The sequence below is a fragment of the Helicoverpa armigera genome, chromosome 27 (genome assembly GCF_030705265.1).
Source record: "Helicoverpa armigera isolate CAAS_96S chromosome 27, ASM3070526v1, whole genome shotgun sequence".
Lineage (NCBI taxonomy): Eukaryota > Metazoa > Arthropoda > Insecta > Lepidoptera > Noctuidae > Helicoverpa > Helicoverpa armigera.
In genome coordinates, this window is record NC_087146.1 from 6096137 (window position 1) to 6119922 (window position 23786).

The window sequence follows — 23786 nt, forward strand, 5'->3', positions numbered from 1 at the left end:
ACCATCATCTAAGGCCCCACCAACAGGGCTTACAACGAAGGCCCCACCAACAGGGCCTACAACGAAGGCACCACCAACAGGGCCTACAACAACAAGTGTTCCAACAGGGCCTACAACGATGGCACCACCAACAGGGCCTACAACAACAAGTGTTCCAACAGGGCCTACAACGAAGGCCCCACCAACAGGGCCTACAACAAAGGCCCCACCAACAGGGCCTACAACAACGGGCCAAGGGCACCACCAACAGAGCCTACAACGAAGGCACCACCAACAGAGCCTACAACGAAGGCACCACCAACAGGGCCTACAACAACAAGTGTTCCAACAGGGCCTACAACGAAGGCACCACCAACAGGGCCTACAACAAGTGTTCCAACAGGGCCTACAACAACAAGTGTTCCAACAGGCCCTACAACGAAGGCCCCACCAACAGGTCCAACAACAGTAACACCATCATCTAAGGCCCCACCAACAGGGCCTACAACAGTAACACCATCATCTAAGGCCCCACCAACAGGGCCTACAACGACGGAACCAACAACAGGGCCTACAACGAAGGAACCAACAACAGGGCCTACAACGAAGGCACCACCAACAGGGCCTACAACAGTAACACCATCATCTAAGGCCCCACCAACAGGGCCTACAACGACGGAACCAACAACAGGGCCTACAACGAAGGAACCACCAACAGGGCCTACAACGAAGGAACCAACAACAGGGCCTACAACGAAGGCCCCACCAACAGGGCCTACAACGATGGCACCACCAACAGGGCCTACAACAGTGACTCCTTCAACAACGACAGGCCCAACAACAGTTACACCATCATCTAAGGCTCCACCAACAGGGCCTACAACGACGGAACCAACAACAGGGCCTACAACGAAGGAACCACCAACAGGGCCTACAACGAAGGAACCAACAACAGGGCCTACAACGAAGGCCCCACCAACAGGGCCTACAACGATGGCACCACCAACAGGGCCTACAACAGTGACTCCTTCAACAACGACAGGCCCAACAACAGTTACACCATCATCTAAGGCTCCACCAACAGGGCCTACAACAGTAACACCATCATCTAAGGCCCCACCAACAGGGCCTACAACAGTAACACCATCATCTAAGGCCCCACCAACAGGGCCTACAACGACGGAACCAACAACAGGGCCTACAACGAAGGCCCCACCAACAGGGCCTACAACAGTGACTCCTTCAACAACGACAGGCCCAACAACAGTTACACCATCATCTAAGGCTCCACCAACAGGGCCTACAACAGTAACACCATCATCTAAGGCCCCACCAACAGGGCCTACAACGAAGGAACCAACAACAGGGCCTACATCGAAGGAACCACCAACAGGGCCTACAACGAAGGCCCCAACAACAGGGCCTACAACGAAGGCACCACCAACAGGGCCTACAACGATGGCACCACCAACAGGGCCTACAACGAAGGCCCCACCAACAGGGCCCACAACAACAAGTATTCCAACAGGGCCAACAACTGTGACTCCTTCAACAACGACAGGCCCAACAACAGTTACACCATCATCTAAGGCCCCACCAACAGGGCCTACAACAACAAGTGTTCCAACAGGGCCAACAACAGTGACTCCTTCAACAACGACAGGCCCAACAACAGTTACACCATCATCTAAGGCCCCACCAACAGGGCCTACAACAACAAGTGTTCCAACAGGGCCTACAACGAAGGCACCACCAACAGGGCCTACAACAGTAACACCATCATCTAAGGCCCCAACAACAGGGCCTACAACAGTAACACCATCATCTAAGGCCCCAACAACAGGGCCTACAACGAAGGCTCCACCAACAGGGCCTACAACAGTAACACCATCATCTAAGGCCCCACCAACAGGGCCTACAACAGTAACACCATCATCTAAGGCCCCACCAACAGGGCCTACAACAGTAACACCATCATCTAAGGCCCCACCAACAGGGCCTACAACGACGGAACCAACAACAGGGCCTACAACGAAGGCCCCACCAACAGGGCCTACAACAGTGACTCCTTCAACAACGACAGGCCCAACAACAGTTACACCATCATCTAAGGCCCCACCAACAGGGCCTACAACAACAAGTGTTCCAACAGGGCCAACAACAGTGACTCCTTCAACAACGACAGGCCCAACAACAGTTACACCATCATCTAAGGCCCCACCAACAGGGCCTACAACAACAAGTGTTCCAACAGGGCCTACAACGAAGGCACCACCAACAGGGCCTACAACAGTAACACCATCATCTAAGGCCCCAACAACAGGGCCTACAACGAAGGCTCCACCAACAGGGCCTACAACAGTAACACCATCATCTAAGGCCCCACCAACAGGGCCTACAACAGTAACACCATCATCTAAGGCCCCACCAACAGGGCCTACAACAGTAACACCATCATCTAAGGCCCCACCAACAGGGCCTACAACAGTAACACCATCATCTAAGGCCCCACCAACAGGGCCTACAACGAAGGCACCACCAACAGGGCCTACAACAGTAACACCATCATCTAAGGCTCCACCAACAGGGCCTACAACAGTAACACCATCATCTAAGGCCCCACCAACAGGGCCTACAACGAAGGAACCAACAACAGGGCCTACATCGAAGGAACCACCAACAGGGCCTACAACGAAGGCCCCAACAACAGGGCCTACAACGAAGGCACCACCAACAGGGCCTACAACGATGGCACCACCAACAGGGCCTACAACGAAGGCCCCACCAACAGGGCCCACAACAACAAGTATTCCAACAGGGCCAACAACTGTGACTCCTTCAACAACGACAGGCCCAACAACAGTTACACCATCATCTAAGGCCCCACCAACAGGGCCTACAACAACAAGTGTTCCAACAGGGCCAACAACAGTGACTCCTTCAACAACGACAGGCCCAACAACAGTTACACCATCATCTAAGGCCCCACCAACAGGGCCTACAACAACAAGTGTTCCAACAGGGCCTACAACGAAGGCACCACCAACAGGGCCTACAACAGTAACACCATCATCTAAGGCCCCAACAACAGGGCCTACAACAGTAACACCATCATCTAAGGCCCCAACAACAGGGCCTACAACGAAGGCTCCACCAACAGGGCCTACAACAGTAACACCATCATCTAAGGCCCCACCAACAGGGCCTACAACAGTAACACCATCATCTAAGGCCCCACCAACAGGGCCTACAACAGTAACACCATCATCTAAGGCCCCACCAACAGGGCCTACAACGACGGAACCAACAACAGGGCCTACAACGAAGGCCCCACCAACAGGGCCTACAACAGTGACTCCTTCAACAACGACAGGCCCAACAACAGTTACACCATCATCTAAGGCCCCACCAACAGGGCCTACAACAACAAGTGTTCCAACAGGGCCAACAACAGTGACTCCTTCAACAACGACAGGCCCAACAACAGTTACACCATCATCTAAGGCCCCACCAACAGGGCCTACAACAACAAGTGTTCCAACAGGGCCTACAACGAAGGCACCACCAACAGGGCCTACAACAGTAACACCATCATCTAAGGCCCCAACAACAGGGCCTACAACGAAGGCTCCACCAACAGGGCCTACAACAGTAACACCATCATCTAAGGCCCCACCAACAGGGCCTACAACAGTAACACCATCATCTAAGGCCCCACCAACAGGGCCTACAACAGTAACACCATCATCTAAGGCCCCACCAACAGGGCCTACAACAGTAACACCATCATCTAAGGCCCCACCAACAGGGCCTACAACGACGGAACCAACAACAGGGCCTACAACGAAGGAACCAACAACAGGGCCTACAACGAAGGAACCACCAACAGGGCCTACAACGAAGGCCCCAACAACAGGGCCTACAACGAAGGCCCCACCAACAGGGCCTACAACGAAGGCCCCAACAACAGGGCCTACAACGAAGGAACCACCAACAGGGCCTACAACGAAGGAACCAACAACAGGGCCTACAACGAAGGAACCAACAACAGGGCCTACAACGAAGGCCCCAACAACAGGGCCTACAACGAAGGCCCCACCAACAGGGTTTACAACGAAGGCCCCAACAACAGGGCCTACAACGAAGGAACCACCAACAGGGCCTACAACGAAGGAACCAACAACAGGGCCTACAACGAAGGAACCAACAACAGGGCCTACAACGAAGGAACCAACAACAGGGCCTACAACGAAGGAACCAACAACAGGGCCTACAACGAAGGAACCACCAACAGGGCCTACAACAACAAGTGTTCCAACAGGGCCTACAACGAAGGCACCACCAACAGGGCCTACAACGAAGGAACCACCAACAGGGCCTACAACGAAGGAACCAACAACAGGGCCTACAACGAAGGAACCAACAACAGGGCCTACAACGAAGGAACCACCAACAGGGCCTACAACAACAAGTGTTCCAACAGGGCCTACAACGAAGGCACCACCAACAGGGCCTACAACGAAGGCACCACCAACAGGGCCTACAACGAAGGAACCAACAACAGGGCCTACAACGAAGGCACCACCAACAGGCCCAACAACAGGGCCTACAACAGTAACACCATCATCTAAGGCCCCACCAACAGGGCCTACAACAGTAACACCATCATCTAAGGCCCCACCAACAGGGCCTACAACGAAGGCCCCACCAACAGGGCCTACAACGAAGGAACCAACAACAGGGCCTACAACGAAGGCCCCACCAACAGGGCCTACAACGAAGGAACCAACAACAGGGCCTACAACGAAGGAACCAACAACAGGGCCTACAACGAAGGCACCACCAACAGGCCCAACAACAGGGCCTACAACGAAGGCACCACCAACAGGGCCTACAACGAAGGCACCACCAACAGGGCCTACAACGAAGGAACCAACAACAGGGCCTACAACGAAGGCACCACCAACAGGGCCTACAACGAAGGCACCACCAACAGGGCCTACAACGAAGGATCCAACAACAGGGCCTACAACGAAGGAACCAACAACAGGGCCTACAACGAAGGAACCAACAACAGGGCCTACAACGAAGGCACCACCAACAGGGCCTACAACGAAGGCCCCACCAACAGGGCCTACAACGAAGGAACCAACAACAGGGCCTACAACGAAGGAACCAACAACAGGGCCTACAACGAAGGCACCACCAACAGGCCCAACAACAGGGCCTACAACGAAGGCACCACCAACAGGGCCTACAACGAAGGCACCACCAACAGGGCCTACAACGAAGGATCCAACAACAGGGCCTACAACGAAGGAACCAACAACAGGGCCTACAACGAAGGAACCAACAACAGGGCCTACAACGAAGGAACCAACAACAGGGCCTACAACGAAGGCACCACCAACAGGCCCAACAACAGGGCCTACAACGAAGGAACCAACAACAGGGCCTACAACGAAGGAACCAACAACAGGGCCTACAACGAAGGCACCACCAACAGGGCCTACAACGAAGGCACCACCAACAGGGCCTACAACGAAGGCACCACCAACAGGGCCTACAACGAAGGAACCACCAACAGGGCCTACAACGAAGGAACCAACAACAGGGCCTACAACGAAGGCACCACCAACAGGCCCAACAACAGGGCCTACAACAGTAACACCATCATCTAAGGCCCCACCAACAGGGCCTACAACAGTAACACCATCATCTAAGGCCCCACCAACAGGGCCTACAACGAAGGAACCACCAACAGGGCCTACAACAACAAGTGTTCCAACAGGGCCTACAACGAAGGCACCACCAACAGGGCCTACAACGAAGGCACCACCAACAGGGCCTACAACGAAGGAACCAACAACAGGGCCTACAACGAAGGCACCACCAACAGGCCCAACAACAGGGCCTACAACAGTAACACCATCATCTAAGGCCCCACCAACAGGGCCTACAACAGTAACACCATCATCTAAGGCCCAACCAACAGGGCCTACAACGAAGGCACCACCAACAGGGCCTACAACGAAGGAACCAACAACAGGGCCTACAACGAAGGAACCAACAACAGGGCCTACAACGAAGGCACCACCAACAGGGCCTACAACGAAGGCACCACCAACAGGGCCTACAACGAAGGAACCAACAACAGGGCCTACAACGAAGGAACCAACAACAGGGCCTACAACGAAGGAACCAACAACAGGGCCTACAACGAAGGCACCACCAACAGGCCCAACAACAGGGCCTACAACGAAGGCACCAACAACAGGGCCTACAACGAAGGCACCACCAACAGGGCCTACAACGAAGGAACCAACAACAGGGCCTACAACGAAGGAACCAACAACAGGGCCTACAACGAAGGAACCAACAACAGGGCCTACAACGAAGGAACCAACAACAGGGCCTACAACGAAGGCACCACCAACAGGCCCAACAACAGGGCCTACAACGAAGGAACCAACAACAGGGCCTACAACGAAGGAACCAACAGGGCCTACCTACAAGGCACCACCAACAGGCCCAACAACAGGGCCTACAACGAAGGAACCAACAACAGGGCCTACAACGAAGGCACCACCAACAGGGCCTACAACGAAGGCACCACCAACAGGCCCAACAACAGGGCCTACAACGAAGGCACCACCAACAGGGCCTACAACGAAGGCACCACCAACAGGGCCTACAACGAAGGAACCAACAACAGGGCCTACAACGAAGGCACCACCAACAGGCCCAACAACAGGGCCTACAACGAAGGCACCACCAACAGGGCCTACAACGAAGGAACCAACAACAGGGCCTACAACGAAGGCACCACCAACAGGCCCAACAACAGGGCCTACAACAGTAACACCATCATCTAAGGCCCCACCAACAGGGCCTACAACAGTAACACCATCATCTAAGGCCCCACCAACAGGGCCTACAACGAAGGCACCACCAACAGGGCCTACAACGAAGGAACCAACAACAGGGCCTACAACGAAGGAACCAACAACAGGGCCTACAACGAAGGAACCAACAACAGGGCCTACAACGAAGGCACCACCAACAGGCCCAACAACAGGGCCTACAACGAAGGCACCAACAACAGGGCCTACAACGAAGGCACCACCAACAGGGCCTACAACGAAGGAACCAACAACAGGGCCTACAACGAAGGAACCAACAACAGGGCCTACAACGAAGGAACCAACAACAGGGCCTACAACGAAGGAACCAACAACAGGGCCTACAACGAAGGCACCACCAACAGGCCCAACAACAGGGCCTACAACGAAGGAACCAACAACAGGGCCTACAACGAAGGAACCAACAACAGGGCCTACAACGAAGGCACCACCAACAGGGCCTACAACGAAGGCACCACCAACAGGCCCAACAGGGCCTACAACGAAGGCACCACCAACAGGGCCTACAACGAAGGCACCACCAACAGGGCCTACAACGAAGGCACCACCAACAGGGCCTACAACGAAGGCACCACCAACAGGGCCTACAACGAAGGAACCAACAAAGGGCCTACAACGAAGGAACCAACAACAGGGCCTACAACGAAGGCACCACCAACAGGCCCAACAACAGGGCCTACAACGAAGGCCCCACCAACAGGGCCTACAAAGAAGGAACCAACAACAGGGCCTACAACAGTAACACCATCATCTAAGGCCCCACCAACAAGGCCTACAACGAAGGCACCAACAACAGGGCCTACAACGATGGCCCCACCAACAGGGCCTACAACGAAGGCACCACCAACAGGACCAACAACAGGGCCTACAACTAAGGCACCACCAACAGGGCCTACAACGAAGGCACCACCAACAGGGCCTACAACGAAGGCACCAACAACAGGGCCTACAACGAAGGCACCACCAACAGAGCCTACAACGAAGGAACCAACAACAGGGCCTACAACGAAGGCACCACCAACAGGGCCTACAACGAAGGCACCACCAACAGGCCCAACAACAGGGCCTACAACGAAGGCACCACCAACAGGGCCTACAACGAAGGCACCAACAACAGGGCCCACAACGAAGGCACCAACAACAGGGCCTACAACGAAGGAACCAACAACAGGGCCTACAACGAAGGAACCAACAACAGGGCCTACAACGAAGGAACCACCAACAGGCCCAACAACAGGGCCTACAACGAAGGCACCACCAACAGGGCCTACAACGAAGGCACCAACAACAGGGCCCACAACGAAGGCACCACCAACAGGCCCAACAACAGGGCCTACAACGAAGGCACCACCAACAGGGCCTACAACGAAGGCACCACCAACAGGGCCTACAACGAATGCACCGCCAACAGGGCCTACGACGGTTCCAACAACACCAACTGACTCAGGTACGTCTTACGACGACGACGATCTTAGATTTTGATTTTGTATGTATACCTAATGCATTTTTTTCTACTTGTCAAACCCTTTCATTTAATACCCATAATGATGAAATTGAAAAAATAGGTTATCCTCAATTCCGTAGCGGCGGCCATCTTAGATTTTGATTTGGTAAAGTGCACTTTATTCCACTTGTTAAGACCTGTCATTGGATACCTATATGGATGGGATTGAAAAAAAAAACGGTTATTCACCATTTTGTAGCATCGGCCATCTTGGATTTCTATTTCGTAAAGTGCACTGTGTTTTACTTGTCAAACTAGTATTATTGTATAGGTACCTTAAAAATGACTAGTCCGCCATCTTGTATATTCAGCCATGTTGGATTTAGGATGACGTCACATAGCTTAACATGCATTGTCATCCAAACTAAACATGTATGCAAAATTTAAGCTCAATCGGTTGAGGGCAAGTGCCTTAAAATTGAGTTGTACAATTCTACCCGAACACACATACTTACATACATACATACATTGCAAGTTAAATAAAAAAAAAAAAACTTGTAGAAATAAACTTTTCTGTAAACTAAAATCATGATCGAAAAAACGTTATAAAAAAGAAACCCCCATGGTTTTTGGGTGATATGCATTTTTTTTTTTATCCTCATATTATACTAAATCCAATGCAACTTTTCTAAGTTTGTATGTACTTTCTAAGTATATCTTAGACACCAATGACTGTGTTTCGGATGGCACGTTAAACTGCAGGTCCCGGCTGTCATTGAACATCCTTGACAGTCGATACGGGTAGTCAGAAGCCAGTTAGTCTTAGGTTGCCCGGGTAACTGGGTTGAGGAGGTCAGATAGGGCAGTCGCTTCTTGTAAAGCACTGGTACTCAGCTGCATCCGGTTAGACTGGAAGCCGACCCCAACATAGTTTGGGAAAAGGCTCGGAGGAAGGATACTGAATCCAATGATACATACTCGTATGAAGTTTCTCATCATGTAGAACTAGACATGTGTTGCTGGGGAGTTGTTGCGCCACTTCTTCCCAGCACAAACACATAGGAAGTGGTGAAGGGTGGCCGTTTTGGGGGCTGTCTTTTGTAAATATCCGACGTTCTAAAAGTGCTGTTTTGCAGCCCAATTTGAACATATGTTTTTTGTTTTTTTATTTTTGAACAGGCCTAACAACAGTGACTCATCCAATAACAAGGAGTGGCCCAACAACAGTAACACCATCATCTAAGGCCCCACCAACAGACCCTACCACGAAGGCACCACCAACAGGGCCTACAACGAAGGCCCCACCAACAGGGCCTACAACGAAGGCACCACCAACAGGGTCTACAACAGTAACACCATCATCTAAGGCCCCACCAACAGGGCCTACAACGAAGGAACCAACAACAGGGCCTACAACGAAGGAACCACCAACAGGGCCTACAACGAAGGAACCAACAACAGGGCCTACAACGAAGGCACCACCAACAGGACCTACAACGAAGGCCCCACCAACAGGGCCTACAACGAAGGCCCCAACAACAGGGCCTACAACGAAGGCACCGCCAACAGGGCCTACAACGAAGGCACCACCAACAGGGCCTACAACAGTAACACCATCATCTAAGGCCCCACCAACAGGGCCTACAACGAAGGAACCAACAACAGGGCCTACAACGAAGGAACCACCAACAGGGCCTACAACGAAGGAACCAACAACAGGGCCTACAACGAAGGCACCACCAACAGGGCCTACAACGAAGGAACCAACAACAGGGCCTACAACGAAGGCACCACCAACAGGGCCTACAACGAAGGCACCACCAACAGGGCCTACAACAGTAACACCATCATCTAAGGCCCCACCAACAGGACCTACAACGAAGGAACCAACAACAGGGCCTACAACGAAGGCACCACCAACAGGCCCAACAACAGGGCCAACAACGAAGGCACCACCAACAGGGCCTACAACAACAAGTGTTCCAACAGGGCCTACAACGAAGGCCCCAACAACAGGGCCTACAACAAAGGCACCACCAACAGGGCCTACAACGAAGGAACCAACAACAGGGCCTACAACGCAGGAACCAACAACAGGGCCTACAACAGTAACACCATCATCTAAGGCCCCACCAACAGGGCCTACAACTAAGGCACCACCAACAGGGCCTACAACGAAGGCACCACCAACAGGGCCTACAACGAAGGCACCACCAACAGGGCCTACAACGAAGGCACCACCAACAGGGCCTACAACGAAGGCACCGCCAACAGGGCCTACAACGAAGGCACCGCCAACAGGGCCTACAACACAGGCACCACCAACAGGGCCTACAACGAAGGCACCACCAACAGGGCCTACAACGAAGGCACCACCAACAGGGCCTACAACGAAGGCACCACCAACAGGGCCTACGACGGTTCCAACAACACCAACTGACTCAGGTACGTCTTACGACGACGACGATCTTAGATTTTGATTTTGTATGTATACCTAGTGCATTTTTTTCTACTTGTCAAACCCTTTCATTTAATACCCATAATGATGATATTGAAAAAATAGGTTATCCTCAATTCCGTAGCGGCGGCCATCTTAGATTTTGATTTGGTAAAGTGCACTTTATTCCACTTGTTAAGACCTGTCATTGGATACCTATATGGATGGGATTGAAAAAAAAACGGTTATCCACCATTTTGTAGCATCGGCCATCTTGGATTTCTATTTCGTAAAGTGCACTGTGTTTTACTTGTCAAACTAGTATTGTATAGGTACCTTAAAAATGACTAGTCCGCCATCTTGTATATGCAGCCACCTTGGATTTATTATGACGTCACATAGCTTAACATGCATTGTCATCCAAACTAAACATGTATGCAAAATTTTAAGCTCAATCGGTTGAGGGCAAGTGCCTTAAAATTGAGTTGTACAATTCTACCCGAACACACATACTTACATACATACATACATTGCAAGTTACATAAAAAAACTTGTAGAAATAAACTTTTCTGTACACTAAAATCATGATCGAAAAAACGTTATAAAAAAGAAACCCCCATGGTTTTTGGGTGATATGCATTTTTTAGGGTTCCGTAGCCAAAATGGCAAAAACGGAACCCTTATAGTTTCGTCATGTCCGTCTGTCCGTCTGTCCGTCTGTCCGTCTGTCACAGCCGATTTACTCGGAAACTATAAGTACTACAGTGATGAAATTTGATGGGAATATGTGTTGTATGAACCGCTACAAAAATATGACACTAAATAGTAAAAAAAAGAATTGGGGGTGGGGCCCCCCATACATGTAACTGAGGGATGAAATTTTTTTTTTCGATGTACATACCCGTGTGGGGTATCAATGGAAAGGTCTTTAAAATGATATAAAGTTTTCTAAAAAACATTTTTCTTAAAGTGAACGGTTTTTGAGATATCAGCTCTCAAAGTCGTAAAAAGTATGTCCCCCCCCTCTATTTTTATAACTACGGGGTATAAAATTCTAAAAAAAATAGAGGTGATGCATGCTAATTAACTCTTTCAACGATTTTTGGTTTGATCAAAGTATCTCTTATAGTTTTTGAGATAGGTTGATTTAACTGTAATTTACGGAACCCTTCGTGCACGAGTCCGACTCGCACTTGGCCGGTTTTTATTTTATCCTCATATTGTACTAAATCCAATGCAACTTTTCTAAGTTTGTATGTACTTTCTAAGTATATCTTAGACACCAATGACTGTGTTTCGGATGGCACGTTAAACTGTAGGTCCCGGCTGTCATTGAACATCCTTGACAGTCGTTACGGGTAGTCAGAAGCCAGTAAGTCTTAGGTTGCCCGGGTAACTGGGTTGAGGAGGTCAGATAGGGCAGTCGCTTCCGGTTAGACTAAAAGCCGACCCCAACATAGTTGGGAAAAAGGCTCGGAGGAAGGATACTGAATCCAATGATACATACTCGTATGAAGTTTCTCATCATGTAGAACTATCTCGTATCTCCTTTATGTAGAAATATAATAAATTGTTCAAAGGATCGTCTAACCTACAGACAGACATGTGTTGCTGGGGAGTTGTTGCGCCACTTCTTCCCAGCACAAACACATAGGAAGTGGTGAAGGGTGGCCGTTTTGGGGGCTGTCTTTTGTAAATATCCGACGTTCTAAAAGTGCTGTTTTGCAGCCCAATTTGAACATAAGTTCTTTGATTTTTATTTTTGAACAGGCATAACAACAGTGACTCCTCCAATAACAAGGAGTGGCCCAACAACAGCAACACCATCATCTAAGGCACCACCAACAGGGCCTACAACGAAGGCACCACCAACAGGGCCTACAACGAAGGCACCACCTACAGGGCCTACAACGAAGGCACCACCAACAGGGCCTACAACGACGGCACCACCAACAGGGCCTACAACGAAGGCACCACCAACAGGGCCTACTACAACAAGTGTTCCAACAGGGCCTACAACGAAGGCCCCAACAACAGGGCCTACTACAACAAGTGTTCCAACAGGGCCTACAACGAAGGCCCCAACAACAGGGCCTACTACAACAAGTGTTCCAACAGGGCCTACAACGAAGGCACCACCAACAGGGCCTACTACAACAAGTGTTCCAACAGGGCCTACAACGAAGGCCCCAACAACAGGGCCTACTACAACAAGTGTTCCAACAGGGCCTACAACGAAGGCACCACCAACAGGGCCTACTACAACAAGTGTTCCAACAGGGCCTACAACGAAGGCCCCAACAACAGGGCCTACTACAACAAGTGTTCCAACAGGGCCTACAACGAAGGCACCACCAACAGGGCCTACAACGAAGGCACCTCCAACAGAGCCTACTACAACAAGTGTTCCAACAGGGCCTACAACAACAAGTGTTCCAACAGGGCCTACTACAACAAGTGTTCCAACAGGGCCTACAACGAAGGCCCCATCAACAGGGCCTACTACAACAAGTGTTCCAACAGGGCCTACAACGAAGGCCCCAACAACAGGCCCTACAACGAAGGCACTACCAACAGGGCCTACTACAACAAGTGTTCCAACAGGGCCTACAACGAAGGCCCCACCAACAGGCCCTACAACGAAGGCACCACCAACAGGGCCTACTACAACAAGTGTTCCAACAGGGCCTACAACAACAAGTGTTCCAACAGGGCCTACAACGAAGGCACCACCAACAGGGCCTACAACAACAAGTGTTCCAACAGGGCCTACAACGAAGGCCCCAACAACAGGGCCTACAACAGTAACACCGTCATCTAAGGCCCCAACAACAGGGCCTACAACGAAGGCCCCACCAACAGGGCCTACAACGAAGGCCCCACCAACAGGGCCTACAACGAAGGCACCACCAACAGGGCCTACAACAAGTGTTCCAACAGGGCCTACAACAAGTGTTCCAACAGGGCCTACAACGAAGGCACCACCAACAGGGCCTACAACGAAGGCCCCAACAACAGGGCCTACTACAACAAGTGTTCCAACAGGGCCTACAACGAAGGCCCCACCAACAGGGCCTACAACGAAGGCCCCACCAACAGGGCCTACAACGAAGGCACCACCAACAGGGCCTACAACGAAGGCCCCACCAACAGGGCCTACAACGAAGGCACCACCAACAGGGCCTACAACAAGTGTTCCAACAGGGCCTACAACAAGTGTTCCAACAGGGCCTACAACGAAGGCCCCACCAACAGGGCCTACAACGAAGGCCCCACCAACAGGGCCTACAACGAAGGCACCACCAACAGGGCCTACAACAAGTGTTCCAACAGGGCCTACAACAAGTGTTCCAACAGGGCCTACAACGAAGGCACCACCAACAGGGCCTACAACAACAAGTGTTCCAACAGGGCCTACAACAACAAGTGTTCCAACAGGGCCTACAACGAAGGCCCCAACAACAGGGCCTACAACGAAGGCACCACCAACAGGGCCTACCACGAAGGCACCACCAACAGGGCCTACAACAAGTGTTCCAACAGGGCCTACAACGAAGGCACCTCCAACAGGGCCTACTACAACAAGTGTTCCAACAGGGCCTACAACGAAGGCCCCACCAACAGGGCCTACAACGAAGGCCCCACCAACAGGGCCTACAACGAAGGCACCACCAACAGGGCCTACAACGAAGGCACCACCAACAGGGCCTACAACAACAAGTGTTCCAACAGGGCCTACAACAACAAGTGTTCCAACAGGGCCTACAACGAAGGCCCCAACAACAGGGCCTACAACGAAGGCACCACCAACAGGGCCTACAACGAAGGCACCTCCAACAGGGCCTACTACAACAAGTGTTCCAACAGGGCCTACAACGAAGGCCCCAACAACAGGGCCTACAACAGTAACACCGTCATCTAAGGCCCCAACAACAGGGCCTACAACGAAGGCCCCACCAACAGGGCCTACAACGAAGGCACCAGCAACAGGGCCTACAACGAAGGCACCACCAACAGGGCCTACAACGAAGGCCCCACCAACAGGGCCTACAACGAAGGCCCCACCAACAGGGCCTACAACGAAGGCACCTCCAACAGGGCCTACAACGAAGGCACCACCAACAGGGCCTACAACAAGTGTTCCAACAGGGCCTACAACAAGTGTTCCAACAGGGCCTACAACGAAGGCACCACCAACAGGGCCTACAACGAAGGCCCCACCAACAGGGCCAACAACGAAGGCACCACCAACAGGGCCTACAACGAAGGCACCACCAACAGGGCCTACAACAAGTGTTCCAACAGGGCCTACAACAAGTGTTCCAACAGGGCCTACAACGAAGGCACCACCAACAGGGCCTACAACAAAAGTGTTCCAACAGGGCCTACAACGAAGGCCCCAACAACAGGGCCTACAACAGTAACACCGTCATCTAAGGCCCCAACAACAGGGCCTACAACGAAGGCACCACCAACAGGGCCTACAACGAAGGCACCACCAACAGGGCCTACAACAACAAGTGTTCCAACAGGGCCTACAACAACAAGTGTTCCAACAGGGCCTACAACGAAGGCCCCAACAACAGGGCCTACTACAACAAGTGTTCCAACAGGGCCTACAACGAAGGCACCACCAACAGGGCCTACAACGAAGGCCCCACCAACAGGGCCTACAACGAAGGCACCACCAACAGGGCCTACTACAACAAGTGTTCCAACAGGGCCTACAACGAAGGCCCCACCAACAGGGCCTACAACGAAGGCCCCACCAACAGGGCCTACAACGAAGGCACCTCCAACAGGGCCTACTACAACAAGTGTTCCAACAGGGCCTACAACGAAGGCCCCACCAACAGGGCCTACAACGAAGGCCCCACCAACAGGGCCTACAACAAGTGTTCCAACAGGGCCTACAACAAGTGTTCCAACAGGGCCTACAACGAAGGCACCACCAACAGGGCCTACAACGAAGGCACCTCCAACAGGGCCTACAACAACAAGTGTTCCAACAGGGCCTACAACGAAGGCCCCAACAACAGGGCCTACAACAGTAACACCGTCATCTAAGGCCCCAACAACAGGGCCTACAACGAAGGCCCCACCAACAGGGCCTACAACGAAGGCACCACCAACAGGGCCTACAACGAAGGCCCCACCAACAGGGCCTACAACGAAGGCCCCACCAACAGGGCCTACAACGACGGCACCACCAACAGGGCCTACAACAAGTGTTCCAACAGGGCCTACAACAAGTGTTCCAACAGGGCCTACAACGAAGGCACCACCAACAGGGCCTACAACGAAGGCACCTCCAACAGGGCCTACAACAACAAGTGTTCCAACAGGGCCTACAACGAAGGCCCCAACAACAGGGCCTACAACAGTAACACCGTCATCTAAGGCCCCAACAACAGGGCCTACAACGAAGGCCCCACCGACAGGGCCTACAACGAAGGCACCACCAACAGGGCCTACAACGAAGGCACCACCAACAGGGCCTACAACAACAAGTGTTCCAACAGGGCCTACAACAACAAGTGTTCCAACAGGGCCTACAACGAAGGCCCCAACAACAGGGCCTACAACGAAGGCACCACCAACAGGGCCTACAACGAAGGCCCCACCAACAGGGCCTACAACGAAGGCACCTCCAACAGGGCCTACTACAACAAGTGTTCCAACAGGGCCTACAACGAAGGCACCAACAACAGGGCCTACAACGAAGGCTCCACCAACAGGGCCTACTACAACAAGTGTTCCAACAGGGCCTACAACGAAGGTCCCACCTACAGGGCCTACAACAGTAACACCGTCATCTACAACAGTAACTACTCCAACAACGACAGGGCCTACAACGAAGGCCCCACCAACAGGGCCTACAACGAAGGCACCTCCAACAGGGCCTACAACAAGTGTTCCAACAGGGCCTACAACGAAGGCCCCAACAACAGGGCCTACAACAGTAACACCGTCATCTACAACAGTAACTACTCCAACAACGACAGGGCCTACAACGAAGGCTCCACCAACAGGGCCTACAACGAAGGCTCCACCAACAGGGCCTACAACGAAGGCTCCACCAACAGGGCCTACAACGAAGGCTCCACCAACAGGGCCTACAACGAAGGCTCCACCAACAGGGCCTACAACAGTGTCTCCTCCAACAACGACAGACTCAACAACAGTGACTCCTCCAATAACAACAACAACAGAACAGCCTTTCGTGTGTAATGAATATGACTTTTACTTCAAATCCGATGTTGAGACTTGTTCGAGGTTCTATATGTGTGTCTACGGTGACTTTTATCATGAATCATGTCCTAAAGGCTGGCATTATAATGAAACTATTGAAGTAAGTATTTTATTTAGTGAATACTTAACTTAAATTCACCTCTAAAACATTTTTAAAACTAACTCTAACATCCTCCGAGCCTTTTTCCCAACTATGTTGGGGTCGGCTTCCAGTCTAACCGGATGTAGCTGAGTACCAGTGCTTTACAAGAAGCGACTGCCCTATCTGACCTCCTCAACCCAGTTACCCGGGCAACCCGGTTAGACTAACTCTTACATAATTGGGAAAAGACTAGGTAGATGATTGTATGCCAAGTTTTCTCTGAAGCTGTCATGTTAACAACGACAATATTATTTTGATAAATGTGTATAGCATATACATATTTATAAGTCGTTTTATATCCAATATGATCGGGTTGACCGACTGTCTCGTTGGTCTTAGGTTCGATTCCTGGGTAAGGCCAATGTGCTTTGTGGGTTAGAAACTTTCGTAAACCATCCCGTAGTCTGGAAGTTGGTGATTGATACACCCGTGCATCGGAGAGCACGCTAATGTCGGTTCTGCTTGTGATCTCTCTCCGGTAGTGTCAGATTGCCGTCCCATCGCGCTACGAGAGTGAAGGAATAGTGAGTGCACCTGTGTCTGCGCAAATACTCGTGCAATGTAATATGTCCTGCGCAGCTGGCTGATCTCCTTATATGCGAACTGCCGCTGTAGCTTAAATTACCATTATTACCGTTTATTTTTCAATTCTCAGCGTTGCCTTGCCTCTGAAGAACCTGGTTGCCTTACCACTTCAACTACGACAACTACAACTACAGTAGTCCCACCTATTACTTCGACTACTGGGTGTAGTGCCGATGACTCGTGGTCGAAACCAGACCCTACCAGTTGTGAACATTTTGAGCTCTGTATGCATGGAAGAATGATACATAAGAAATGCCCAGATGGACTTGAGTTTAGTGCTACGGTGTCTGTAAGTATACATATTTCTGAGTCTTATAAATATTAATAAATTTTGTATGAGATTTTTCCTCTTTCCTGCAAAAAGTATTTGATGGATTTTGATGAAAATTGGCAGTAATATAGCTTTTATATCAAAATTACTTCTTTTTATAAATATAGGTTACTTCTAATCTATGTGCGGAAAATAGTTTTAATAATAAGAGCCCACTGCAGATTTCACTATCAACTGTAGATTGCTTTATTTTGATTGAGAACTTCTATAATTTATCTATCAATTGTTTAAAGATTAAAAATTGAAATTCGACACAATCTATTCTGGAGAAATCGTCAATCTTCCATCTCCTAGCGCAAATCAAAGCACAGATAGCTTATAGAAATCCACCGCAAATCATGATTCTATCAACCCACATTTTAATTTTACATCATTCCTTACAGAAATGCCTACCAAAATCGGAGGCTGGTTGCACCGTAAAGACCAAAACCACTCAAGCGCTGCCCATGATCCTCTCTCGTTTCAAAGAGGACCCTGAGGTCAACTGCACAGGTTCTTCAGACACGCCTGTGTACTTCATAGAAGATCCGAACGATTGTAGACGATATTATATCTGTTCTTCTGGCAATGCGGTCTTGCAGACTTGTCCTGATGGATTCTTCTTCAGTGATAGACGACAGGTGAGGATTTCAAAATATTAAATAATTAAGTCGTGGTGTCCTTGTGGGTAAAGAACCAACCTCTCGAGTATGAGGGTGTGGGTTCAATTCCAGGTCAGGCGTACCAATGTAACTTTTCTAAGTTTGTATGTACTTTTTAAGTATTGCATATCCTTGGCAGTCGTTACGGGTAGTCAGAAGCCAGTAAATCCGACACCAGTCTAACCAAGGGTATTGGGTTGCCCGGGTAACTGGGTTGAGGCGGTCAGATAGGGCAGTCGCTCCTTGTAAAGCACTGGTACTCAGCTTCATCCGGTTAAACTGGAAGCCGACCCCAATATAGTTGGGAAAAAGGCTCGGAGTATGATGATGACTTACAAGGTAGCACTTTATCCGGATGCATGAAATAGGTCCCATGGTTACTCTTATTCTTACAAATGTTATAAACGCAAAAATTTGGAACCTCGAGAAACAGCTAGTTAGACCCAAATTAATAATTCAACTATAAGACTACCTCTTATTCTTAAAACCAATACTTAAAAATATTTTTTCTTCTTTCAGATATGTCTACCTTCACACCAAGTGCAATGTAAGAATTTGTGTCCAAACGACATCACACAATTCGTGGCAGACCCTTATGACAAGACACGGTACTACATATGTTTCAATGGCATTCCCTTACCTCAAATATGCCCAGCAGACTACAAGTTCGATCCCGATGTATTAATATGTGTTAAGGAAAAGAAGAAAATTAAATATTAGATAATTGATATACAAAAACCCAAGATGCACAGTCTCGAATAACAGTAACGCTCGAAAGTGAACGAACACTAATTCTGTCTCTTTCTATAAGGTACAAGCTTAGCATTGCAAGTTCAACTTTACGCGAATTGCTTAAAGTCGTTATTACAACGCACTGTAGTTAGAGCAATAAAATTTTACGACCGAAGTGGTCGGCTAGGACAAAGAAAATGAGCGCACAATTTTGAATGTTGCGCTCATTTTGTGAGGACGTTTTTGAGACGTTGAGTGTGCATCTTGGGTTTTTTGTATATCAATGTATTAGGTATAAGAAATAATAAAATTTAGTTAATAGTTTAATCTTTTTTTATTGAGTTTTTTACCTACTGCGGGAGGGCGTGTCAGTCAGTTACTGACTAAAATCCCTGATGGATGTCGACACTATAATGAATTCATACATACTCCCTTAAGTCATCATCATCCTCCGAGCCTTTTCCCAACTATGTTGGGTCGGCTTCCAGTCTAACCGGATGCAGCTGAGTACCAGTGCTTTACAAGGAGCGACTGCCCTATCTGACCCCCTCAACCCAGTTACCCGGGCAACCCGATACCTCTTGGTTATACATACTCCCTTAAGTATTCTGCCTATAAGGCCCTTAGGCACTTACCCTAGAAAAAACATATATGAGATGTTTCGTACCTAATCACATTAAATCCTATCACATATACTTTATGATATTCTATGGCGAGTTGTAAAAAAATTAACCAAATCCATTGCCCGGGTAACTGGGTTGAGGGGGTCAGATAGGCAGTCGCTCCATGTAAATCACTAGTTCTCAGCTTCATCCGGTTTGACTGGAAGCCGACCCCAACATAATTAGGAAAAGGCTCGGGAGATGGAGGGATGTGCCCCCCTTAGTATAAACTCTCTTATGTACTCCGTTATATACTTCACTCCTCTCTCTCTCCACTTATAAACTCCCCCTATTTCATCCCTTATTTACTTGTTTAAGCCCTCCCCCTATACATGTGATGTAAACTCTCCTATTTACTCCTCATACTATGTATATACAACCTTCCTCGTATCCTCCTTTATATGCTTCCCCTATGTACAACCCTTATGTATCTGAATTCAATGAATGTTAATGTAATGTACCTACGTGAATTTTCAGCCCTATAAGATGGTAGTGACTACAATATTTTTCAGAGCTAGATCTGCCCCTGCAAACGTAAAGTCCGACATAAACCATCGTACTCGTACCACTAAAACTTTTAAACGTCACTTGTCTAAAAAAATGACAGATTATGACGTTGAAATAAGGTCCATTTTGCAGCCACACTTTTTAGACAAGTATTCAACAGACGTTTAAAAGTTTTAGTGGTACGAGAACGATGGTGTATGGTGTATGACAACAGATTTTTAAGTTTTGTAGTAAGGCTGAAAATCTTTATCTTTCTTTAATTTATGAAAAGCCGTTTTCCTTAAGTTGACGTATAAAATGTAACAGTATAAACAATTGTTGGTTGGTCAATAATGATAAAGATAAATAAATTTTGTTTGTAAAATGAGGCTTGTAGTAGTAGAGTCAAGTTCATCGACAAAATAAAAGTCAGTTTTCTTAAAACAACTTTTCGCTTTGGAAACTAAACGATGATGTCCTCCTAGCCGATTATCGGCTACGGCAGCTGTTCTCATGTAAGGAGATTAGCCAACTGCGCAGGACATATTATAGTGCGCAAGCATTTGCTTGGACACAGGTGCACTCCCTATTCCTTCACTCTCATAACCCGATGGGACGGCAATCCGACATGACCGGAGAGAGATCAGTCGCAGGACCGACATTTACGTGCTCTCCGATGCATGGGTGAATCAATCACCAACTGGGCTGCTTTGTGAAAGTTTTCAAGAAAACGTACAAAGCGATTTCAGCCCGTCCCGGGACTCGAACCCGAGACCTCGAGCACAGCAGCCGCGCTTGCGACCACTAGACCAACGAGGCAGCCAACTGAACGATAAGTTATAGAAACCCGTTGTTTTAAGAATATTATCATTTTGATTACCTACTTTAGTTCTAATCATGACTCATAACCGTAACGAATAATTAGTTAAAACACTATAAAATATACGTAATTGCCAATTTTACGCTAAATTTCCGCAATTCGATTTGAAGTAATTAGTTCAAAAATGATACAGAAATTATTTGCATTTTTTTACATAATTTGTTAAGAGAAACACAATGCAACAAAATGTTTGTAAAAATAGACTTATGTAAGTAAGTTCACTTTTGTTATTTTATCTAAGAACGTCGGATTTATCAAAGGCTATCATCATATGCCTGGCCTGTTCAAAACTATGTTGCGGTCGGCTTCCAGTCTAACTGGATGCAGCTGAGTACCAGTGCTTTACAAGGAGCGACTGCACTATCTGACCTCCTCAATCCAGTTACTCGGGGCTACCAGAATTTTGCAAGGAGCGATTGCCTCCTCAACTGAATTACCCGGGCAACCCCTAAGTACGACTGGTTTTCATATTTACTTTCTTCTGACACCCTATCAAAGGCTATGTATAATTAAATATTACCTTTTTTATTTTTCAGTTTTATATTCTCTAGTAATGCTGTATTGTCCACAAGCATTGTTACAACCATTAGATGATCTAAATGATGACACCACAACTCTTGTTAAAATATCTGAGGTATAAAACTATCAAATATTTCTATTACTTGTTATATTTTGACTTAAGTTTATAGTACTGACTTAGCAAGATTCCCCCTTGGTGCGGCACTGTTCGGCACAGGGCATGTATCTCGTGGTGTACTCGCTGTAGCAAACAGTAACACATTGCGCGCGAACATTACTAACATCTCCGCGACACTGCAACCGACGTGCGAACACATGCTAGCTGTGCAGTTACATTATAATATCCTAATGTGTAATTTTAATATGTAATGTTACTTTCAGGTATCAAACACTGAAATCACAGAAGTCAATAAACTAGAAGATATAACTGAAAAAACTTTGAAAGTAACTGAAATAATACAACAAATAGATGTAAAAGAAAATGGACAACAAATAATTAATAAAATAAGTGATGTCGTTATAAATAATGACCCTATTACTGAAACAATTAAAGACACAAATGATGATTTAAACAATATAAATACAGCAAGAATTAGTAATAATATTAAAAGTACTGAAGATGTTGACAATACTTCATTATCTTGGAGATCAGATAAACGTATTAAGAAAAAAATATCAAAAGAAAGGCGTGCTCAAAACCCACCAGTTTCTTTAAGAGCTGAAAATACTAAGAATAGTGATGAATCTTCAAATAACACAGAAAGTGACGATCCTAATATATTCTTGGTAATAAATGGTGAAAACGTTAATAATATATCTCTCGACTCAAATGGTCTACAAATAAAAGCGGATATACTTATAAACCTCAAAGTTTCTGACTCCATATTATTAAACAAACTCATAAATATGACAAAAACCCCATACGATATTATTTCAAACTTACTACAGATAAACTTAACAAATATATTTTTGTTTTTAAATCCAGGTAACACTTCTAATACTCCCATGAATACTGTTAACAGTAGAATATCACATAATCCTAATATAAACAAAAATAAAGTTAAGAAACACAAAATAATACTCCCAACTGATGATGATCCTCCTATTGATATAAGATTCGGATCTGAAGATAATAACTCAATAACTACTGACAAAAATACAAATAACATATTACATATAACTGAAAAACCAAATAAAAATAAAGATAATCTTTTAAGCAATATATTGCCTGGACCACTGTTAGACTTTGATTTACCTAAAATACCAGTAGACGGTATTTTTGGTGCAGCAGCCAACATTTTCAATGGATTTAAATGAAATACGATTGATCTTGAACGAAACAAAACTGACTATAATTGGTCTACTATTTGTACTACAAACTAATATTAAGTAAAGTAAGCCTGTCTGTCTTTTCTTCAAGCCTGTGTGAAATTTGGTACAGACATACTTTGGAACTTGAGAAAGGACATAGCATAGCTTTTATTACAAAATATAAAATTTATTCCGGACATATACCGCCATCTATTAGTCAAACCAAAAATCGGCCGGAAGTCACTATTCCACGCGAACGAAGTCGCGGGCAAAACCTAGTTTGTCGAGATTATAGTATATTAGACGAGAATATATAGAACAATTTTTTGTAAAGACCAGGAGGAGGAGACGAAGGTGTAATAGATATGGGTTCTCTAGAAGTATTTAGTGTGCTATTACTTTTGAAATTACAATTGCAGTTGTTATATGGGGATACAAAAGAGTTTGTCAGTGAATTGTTTA

The 23786-nt window shown here is 47.9% G+C and overlaps 3 protein-coding genes across 3 annotated transcripts; 2 read left to right on the top strand and 1 right to left on the bottom strand.

The window, feature by feature from the left end:
- Positions 1 to 218: 218 nt before the first annotated feature.
- On the bottom strand, positions 219 to 10887 carry LOC135118866 (collagen alpha-2(I) chain-like). Its single transcript, XM_064041929.1, has 8 exons — positions 10884 to 10887; positions 3260 to 3499; positions 2603 to 2977; positions 1970 to 2209; positions 1196 to 1687; positions 956 to 1108; positions 746 to 910; positions 219 to 307 (listed from the first exon to the last, which is right to left on the bottom strand). The coding sequence occupies exons 1-8, from the start codon at positions 10885 to 10887 to the stop codon at positions 219 to 221; spliced, it is 1758 nt and encodes a 585-aa protein (XP_063897999.1).
- Positions 10888 to 11401: 514 nt separating this feature from the next.
- LOC110374889 (mucin-2) lies at positions 11402 to 19778 on the top strand. Its single transcript, XM_064041930.1, has 8 exons — positions 11402 to 11412; positions 13118 to 13347; positions 13550 to 13673; positions 14624 to 14688; positions 15727 to 17135; positions 17833 to 18051; positions 18477 to 18713; positions 19254 to 19778. The coding sequence occupies exons 1-8, from the start codon at positions 11402 to 11404 to the stop codon at positions 19452 to 19454; spliced, it is 2496 nt and encodes an 831-aa protein (XP_063898000.1). The 3' UTR covers positions 19455 to 19778.
- A 1888-nt stretch (positions 19779 to 21666) lies between these two features.
- On the top strand, positions 21667 to 23768 carry LOC126054873 (metacaspase-3-like). Its single transcript, XM_064041981.1, has 3 exons — positions 21667 to 21702; positions 22031 to 22128; positions 22395 to 23768. The coding sequence occupies exons 1-3, from the start codon at positions 21681 to 21683 to the stop codon at positions 23328 to 23330; spliced, it is 1056 nt and encodes a 351-aa protein (XP_063898051.1). The 5' UTR covers positions 21667 to 21680; the 3' UTR covers positions 23331 to 23768.
- Positions 23769 to 23786: the final 18 nt, after the last annotated feature.